The sequence below is a fragment of the Sardina pilchardus genome, chromosome 3 (assembly GCF_963854185.1).
Source record: "Sardina pilchardus chromosome 3, fSarPil1.1, whole genome shotgun sequence".
NCBI lineage: Eukaryota > Metazoa > Chordata > Actinopteri > Clupeiformes > Clupeidae > Sardina > Sardina pilchardus.
In genome coordinates this window covers 40,130,166-40,138,634 of record NC_084996.1, presented here as the reverse complement: position 1 = coordinate 40,138,634, position 8,469 = coordinate 40,130,166, and the positions used below count along the sequence as shown (strand labels likewise).

The 8,469-nt window shown below is 38.2% G+C and overlaps 1 protein-coding gene across 1 annotated transcript in view; it reads right to left on the bottom strand.

Moving 5' to 3' along the window:
• Positions 1-477: 477 nt before the first annotated feature.
• cdc20 (cell division cycle 20 homolog) overlaps positions 478-8,469 on the bottom strand; it is a 32,624-nt gene continuing 24,632 nt past the window's right edge. The window contains exons 10-11 of the mRNA XM_062533299.1: positions 852-969; positions 478-746 (exon numbers count right to left, since the gene is read on the bottom strand). Coding sequence (XP_062389283.1) covers positions 583-746; positions 852-969 — 282 coding nt within the window. The 3' untranslated portion in view covers positions 478-582. The remainder of the gene's footprint in view (positions 747-851; positions 970-8,469) is intronic.

The following is an 8,469-nucleotide window of genomic DNA, read 5'->3' as shown; positions in this document are numbered from 1 at the left end:
TTTTGTTAAATACGGTTATTATGATGCTGTTTAATTAATTATAAATGGTGCACTGTAATCGTTGATACTTATAAGCTTTCTCCGCAGAGCAAGAGGCTAGCCCACTGATCTGTAATCGGTCTGCAGCAGGAGTGGGTCCCATCCTCAGCCCACCCCCCCTGGAAAAATGAGGAAGGAGTGTTTGTAGTCTCACCCCCTCAACAAAGATATAGGAATTCCCATCATTTTTGCATCATTGAAAGCAGGTAATGAGGGACTGAAGCACGACCATTCAAAAAACATGACTGGGTTTCTAACAATACAAAGCTTAATACAAATGGGTGAAGTGTAACTGTAATAAGTTACACGTTCCATTTTATACACTTAGAGTAACTTTAATGAAAGTTATGACCACCAAAATGCTTGCATACACTACAATCATCTTGAAGCAACACAATTAACACTTGTCCATGTTAACATTATTAACCAGAATCTCCCTTGTAAAATCATTTCACCAGACGGTGACATCCTTTATTGAGGCTTTTAAAAAAGTTATTTGTACAAAACATTTACCATAGTATATGTATATAAACACAGGCTAATTTAACGAATAGGTTGATGGACAATGCTGCTAGTGGGTTTTGTTGTCTTTTTCACTGGATCTTTTTCAAAGCAGTTCCACATTCGGACCGTTTCATCGGCAGCCACACTTGCAACTGTGGAGCCATCGGGACTGAGGGCCATGTTCAAAACTCTGCCTTCATGGCCTAAAAGAGTCAAATAAATCAATTAACATTTAAAATGAGTCACACATGCACGCACGCACTCAAACACCTTTGTTGTAATAAATGTAACTTCACTAGCTATCCTACCTTCAAGCTCTGCCACTTTGGTAAGAGAGGGATACTTCCATATACTGATGTTTTCATGAGCAAAGCCATGCGAAGACACCAGCTCCTTGTAGTTTGGTACAAACAGCAATGATGATATCTACATGTAAAAAGTGGGAAGTCAATTAAAAGGCATATCTGGAAACTGAAAAGAAAAAAGCTACAGGAAAGGGCTGTCACTATATTAAAAAATCAATTGCTAGAGAAAGTGCTGGATCAACTAAGGTAAAAACAAGTCTTTATGTTATTACTTGTTATCCATTTTATTCCTTCAGTCATTTTTAAAAGATTTTTTTTTGCTGGATGATGGCTGGAATTTTAGCACATTGTAATCTTTAGCAAACTGAGTGTTTCGTCTTTACTTCACTTAGTGATATTTACCAAATTACAATCTCCAAGAAATGTTAAAGGAATATTTTGGTATTTTACACTTTAAAGGAGAATTCCGGTGTGAAATTGACCTTAACTGTACCGAAACATGTTGCGAAGTACTTACATGTGTTGAAGAGGCGCCTTCGCTCACCCCCTAGGATTCCAAACTCCGCCGTTTTCAGCCGAGCTTGCAGTGGGTTTGAATCTATTACATTGGGCATCACGTACCCTATGCAGCTAAATCGCTATTTCTAAACCATTAAAACGGTTCCAAGTAACTCCACACTGTATTTGAAGACGGTCTGACGGTCCTGACATTTAAAATGAGATACTGAGAACTTTGGAAATGCACAGGAAGTTTATTAAAAAAGACTGTTTACAAGCAGTACCTTCATAGAATCTCTCTGCTGGGCGCCATCTTGTAATCAAGTCGTGATAAGCAGACTGATGAGCACAAACGAACACGAAGGACAGGGGTGCATATTGCAAAAGTAATTCCATAGGAAATATATAGTTATACTGTCTACATGAGCATGATGAATAACAAAGCTCAAAATGTTTGCAATATGTCCCCCTGTCTTTCCTGTTCGTTTGTGCTCATCAGTCGACTTATCGCGAGAGATTCTATGAAGGTACTGCTTGAATAAACAGTATTTTTTAATAAACTTCCTGTGCACTTCCAAAGTTCTAAGTATCTCGTTTTAAATGTCAGGACCCTCAGAAGTCTACCAATACAGTGTGGAGTTACTTGGAACTGTTTTAATGGTTTAAAAATAGCGATTTAGCTGCATAGGGTACGTGATGCCCAATCTAATAGATTCAAGCCTACTGCAAGCTCGGTTGAAAACGGCGGAGTTTGGATTCCTAGGGGGTGAGCGAAGGTGCCTCTTCAACACATGTAAGTACTTCGCAACATGTTTCGGTACAGTTAAGGTCAATTTCACACCGGAATTCTCCTACACTTTAAGTCCGTTTTCTGTATTGCCTAGCATGAAAACGAGTGTTTGACACCGAAATCTCGACGATTGAGCCCGTTTTGGCAGATTTAGAATGGAGCTCTGTATGGCTTTACATTGCTCGCTTTGTGCATGGTCTATTCTGTCCTTAAAACACCCCTAAACCTTCGTTTTTAAAAGTGTGCAGCTCACCGAGTGGTTACTGGTCTTCAACGATCTTCTATAGCAAGTTTAGTAGCGAAATACAGCTTCTGTCATCTGTTATCAGGGATTTTCGAAATCCCGGAAGTACTTTTTCAATCATGTGTGCCTAATATAACACAACAGAATTTGAATTTGAGTATAAAAGGCTATGGCACAAATGACTACCTTACTCTTGCTGGACAGAGCTCACTGACTTCCACTGAGCGCATCTCTTGCGCTCCCTCTCTGTCTGTGCTTGTTTTTTTTTTTTTTTTTTACATATTTTTGAATAACTAATGGCACTGAAAGTAAACAATGCAATCAACCTTATACCCAATCATTATTTAAATATCAATCCAAAGTACCAGCCCATCTTATCATAGGTCATCAAAAGATTTAACTATTCCCAGTTGTGTCTGATATAGCCCTAAACAGCAATAGGCCTACTGAAAGAAAAAAATATATGTTTTTCGCTTATATTTGTGCACAAATAAGTAAGGGATAACGGCCGACGAGGTGACCGGTTCGATGGAAATAATGGCTAGGTGGAGGTCTAGAAGCACGGAGACGGAGTTGCCTCCGCCTAGCCATTATTTCCATCGAACCGGTCGACCTCGAAGGCCGTTATCCCGCTTATCTCCCGTTTGTATTCATCACCTGTATATTTATTCCACCGTTGCCACTTGTGTGGTGTTAATTTCCTATTACAACGTAAACATTTACATCGCTAAAACTGTCTTGATTGTGGAACTACTTTCCGCCACATATCAACTTTCTACTTGCAGGACAAACTGCCGTTACTAGTTCTAAATGGATGGTTGCTAAGGCCAAAGGCCAGTCGTTAGTTCTAAATGGCTGGTTGCTATGGCCAAAAGCCAGTCGTTAGTTCTATCTCTCCCGGGCATAGCGGGCATATCCCAGGATTCTGATGAACGTTAACTTTGAAAGATCGCTAATTTATAACCTACAGGCCATCCAACTAGCTACAATCCACCTCCGTAATATGATACAATGTTACTATGTTCTGAACGTTTATATTTCCGCTTGGATGCAACGTGACAGTTCATTAAAAGTTCGCAACGAGTTTGGCGAATTAATATTAAAGTCTGATACGGGCAACACATTGGAACTACTTCAAAGGTAGCAGGTTATACGAAGTTAATGGCCACCCCATCAGCCAATCAGAGAAGAGAATTCCATTGTTGAGGGAGATAACAAAAAACAAACGTCCCCCCTTTCTATTGCGAAGAGTTAGTCAGGGGGCCAAAACTGATATTAAAACTTTGTCGGACACTTTTTGGTACAAGCATACAACCTATCCAGTATTGATATTTAACCCCTCAACATGAGTTCTAGACAGGTTGTCAGCTTAGAAAATGTTATTTTGTCCATTTTAACACTATATTCTTAAAAATGGAAAAAGCGGATTTTCCCCCCAAAGTGCTTCCTTTTTCTTCCATGTTACCTACTGTAATCTTGGGCAAATGTGCAATATAATCCAACTTGTGTGCAAGCATGATCATTAAAAAATAATGATCAATAAATACCACAAGAGTATCACACCACAAGGGCCACTGTTGTGTCAGGGGGCCAATTCTGAAAAGGGCTTCCGTTAAGACTTTTGCAGACATGTTTTGGTTCAAGCTGTCAGTGTCACCCTACTTTTTTTTTGTTAGAAGACACAAATAGGTAAGATATCAGGGTGGTTGTGAAGATGAAGTTAAAAGCTTGTAGGGAGAGACATGCAATGCTGCACAAGTTATAATATTTAAATGTTACAATGAAAATGTAGAATTGTAGATGGTGGTGTATAGTGCTATTTAACTTAAACCAGGTTGTGACACAAATTATATTTAATGGACATATTACTATAGTTATTCATTCAATCCAAACATAACTGCTCTCACTTCTTTAGGGTTAGGGGATAGTAACTAGTTAGCAATAACAACTTTGTTATAGTCGTATGGCAAAGGTATGTTTTTCCCCTGTAAAACCCGGGAAGTTAGCTGAACTTAAATTATTTGAGTACTGTAAAGCCTGGGAAGCTACTGTAACTTATCTGAAATTATTTGAGTAAACCGGATGCCTTGACATTTGAGTTTGGCAACTCATTTAATTTGAGTGTAAATAAGTCATTCAACTGGAGTTATTAGTATATTGTACAGTATGTATTGCATTTTGTGTTGGGATAACTTAAAGGAGTCAAGTAAACTACACTAATTTTATTCACCTAATAACAACTTGAGTGAATTATCATGACAAGTAAGAATTATGTAGGCCTACACACGAAAAAATGCAATGTACTCAATGTGTGAGCTATCATTTTCTATGGATTATGGGTAAATGCTTCTTTGATTTTCTAATAAGTATTTGTTCTCTTAGCTGTTAATTGTGGCTTCTTACTGTTTACCAGGTGATGGGCAAAAATATTGTGTTGATGATTTTCAGAATATGGTCAGATATACCATTAAGGAGAAGCCCATTCTCAAAATATAAAGAACATTATGAAGTGCACTTTTACTTGGCCTAATGCAAAGTTGATTGCGTTTCCCAATTTGACTTTGACCTATAGTCACTTGAAAGTGTCACAAAGTTGAGTATCCCAATGGTGTGATTGAGCCTCCTATTGTCTGTCTGTATTGGCTCTTGGGGAGATACAGACACATTATGCATGTTTACATTGAGTAACTATATTACCCCTCTTATGGGCAGGATATGAGCTTCAGGAGTAAAGATTTCAGGATTTTTTTATAGGTTTAAATTTCTATTAAATGAATAGGATTACTGCAGAATGAGGGTAATTGTGAAACATAATATTTATCACCATGGCAGTACTGGCCATCATGATATACTGTATCTTCAGATTATCATTACGTCTGTCAGAAGCATTACACATGATCTAAGATTTTAAAATCAGCCCACAGGCCAAGTCTGTTGTGGATAGTCATCTGCTTGATGGTGTGTGGTGTCAATGTAAATAACACAATAACATAACAGCTATAGTATAGCCGTAAATATAGTTTAACTATTGCATTTAAGATTCAATTTCAGTCAAGATTAATATGTGATAATGTGTTAAGAATACTATGGACGGTGACATTCTGGGAAATGTAATGTGTGGTCAGCCATTTCTTATTGTGAATATACTTCTTGCCATGATTACTTAATTGAAATGAGTGGCATATACAGTCATGGCTGAAAGTGTTGGCACCCCATGCAATGAGTGTATCATGAATAAATAAATGTTCTTCCTTAAAAGACTGGGGTCATAAGTATTGGCACCCCTATGTTAACCCTATGTTCCCAGGCAGGCAGGCAGATTTTTATTTGTAAAGGCCACTTATTTCATGGATCCAGGATACTATGCATCCTGATAAAGTTCCATTGGTCTTTAGAACTAAAATTGCCCCACATCATCACACACCCTTCGCCATACCTAGAGATTGGCATGGTGTTTTGTTCAGTTTTGTTCAGTTAGCCTACAGTATTAGCCTGTTTGATGCTCATTGAGCTCAATGCAAATCAAACCAGCTAATAGGCCAACTGAACAAAACACCATGCCAATCTCTAGTTATGGTGAAGGGTGTGTGATGATGTGGGGCTATTTTAGTTCCAAAGGTCAAGGGAACTTTATCAGGATGCATAGTATCCTGGATCCATGAAATAAGTGGCCTTTAAAAATTTGCCTGCCCCTATGTTAACCCTTTGTGTTAAATTCCCATAGGGTTACATAGGGGTGCCAATACATTTATTTGTTTATGATACATTATTCATTCACATAGAAAGTTGGTGTCCTTAAAGGTTGGACATTTTCTACTTTTATTACTTAAGACATTAATATCAATTTCCAAAAGATGATTTTATATTCCTCTTTTTAGTCAACTTTAACATGGGTGCCAACACTTTCAGCCATGACTGTATTTTACTCAAGAAATTAGGTGAATAAAATGAGTATACAGTAGTTTACTTGACTCCTTAAAGTTATCCCAACACAAACTACACACACAGAAATAACTGAGCTGAATGACTTATTTACACTTAAGTTAACTTATTTCATGGATCCAGGATACTATGCATCCTGATAAAGTTCCATTGGTCTTTAGAACTAAAATTGCCCCACATCATCACACACCCTTCACCATACCTAGAGATTGGCATGGTGTTTTGTTCAGTTTTGTTCAGTTAGCCTATTAGCCTGTTTGATGCTCATTGAGCTCAATGCAAATCAAACCAGCTAATAGGCCAACTGAACAAAACACCATGCCAATCTCTAGTTATGGTGAAGGGTGTGTGATGATGTGGGGCTATTTTAGTTCCAAAGGTCAAGGGAACTTTATCAGGATGCATAGTATCCTGGATCCATGAAATAAGTGGCCTTTAAAAATTTGCCTGCCCCTATGTTAACCCTTTGTGTTAAATTCCCATAGGGTTACATAGGGGTGCCAATACATTTATTTGTTTATGATACATTATTCATTCACATAGAAAGTTGGTGTCCTTAAAGGTTGGACATTTTCTACTTTTATTACTTAAGACATTAATATCAATTTCCAAAAGATGATTTTATATTCCTCTTTTTAGTCAACTTTAACATGGGTGCCAACACTTTCAGACATGACTGTATTTTACTCAAGAAATTAGGTGAATAAAATGAGTATACAGTAGTTTACTTGACTCCTTAAAGTTATCCCAACACAAACTACACACATAGAAATAACTGAGCTGAATGACTTATTTACACTTAAGTTAACTTCCCGGGTTTTACAGTGCAGCCAAGCAGTGGTGCTCAGGTAGGCAGCCAACAGAAGGTACCCAGGGACCATGTCCATGTGCTCAGTCTGAGTCCTGGTCAGGGACATCGACACTGCCTGGTACTGCACTGACTTCCACTTTCCTCACATCCTCATATCGTCAGCTCCAAGCACCTGACCTGTTCTCACCAAGCTCCAAGCACCTGACCTCTGTGGTTAAAAGCTGGGGGGAAAGCATGCCATCCTTCATGTCCCTTCTTCGGTTGGCTGCCTATAGCCGAGCACCACTGCTTGGATGGGGAAAAATACCTTTGCCATACGACTATTACAAAGTTATTACTACTAACTAGTTACTAACCTCTAATCGTAAAGAACTGAGAGAGCAGTTATGTTTGGGTAGAATTGATAAATATAGTGATATGTCCATTAAACATAATTGTCACAACCTGGTACATTAATGAAGTCAAATAGCACCATAGACCACCATCTACAGTTCTACATTTTCGCCATAACATTAAAGTATTACAACATGTGCAGCAGTGCACTGTCTCTCCCTACAAGCTTTAAACTTGGCTTGACTCATTCCCATAGATAGGGGTACTGATTGATAGAGGTTTTGGAATGCTATGTTATGTTTCCAATCTGATATTCACTTTGAAAACTGGTTCTCTTTAGGCGGAGATTGTTTTTTTCATGTTCTAGGTCTGTTGTCTCTTATACTGTACAATAAATGTTAATTCTGACACTTCAGCAGACATCCCACGAGTGTTAGCTTTCATTCCATACCATTTTTATCTATATGGTCCTTGTGGTTGTGGAGATATTCAACATTTATCGTTGGCATGTCATGTTGAGCAGGAAACCAAAAAATTGGCCTGAAATTGCTTGCACAAGTCAAAAAAAAAAAAAAATTGCTTGACAACCACCATAATATCTTACCTATGGGTGTCTTCTAACTAAAAAAATAGGTTGACCGCTTGTACCAAAACATGTCCGCAAAAGTCTTAACGGAAGCCCTTTTCAGAATTGGCCCCCTGACTAAGTGAAAAAACGTAGGTTCTTATGTTATTTGTTCTGTCGACTATCGAAATGTCCCCGGTTTGCTTCCCAGAAATCTGGTCACCTTACTATTGCGTGCAGAGTAGTTTGAAAGACACTGGTTCATCCCACCCACAGGCTTCAGCTCTGTGAATGGTCCGACTCCAGACTTCTGAACCAAAGGAGATAAATTGACTTTTTGACAACACAAAATTATCTTTCATACACTATATCTACAATTAGGTGAAAAGTAAAGGGCTAGTTCTGATTATAAATGGTAGATATATTTTATCTTTGCCA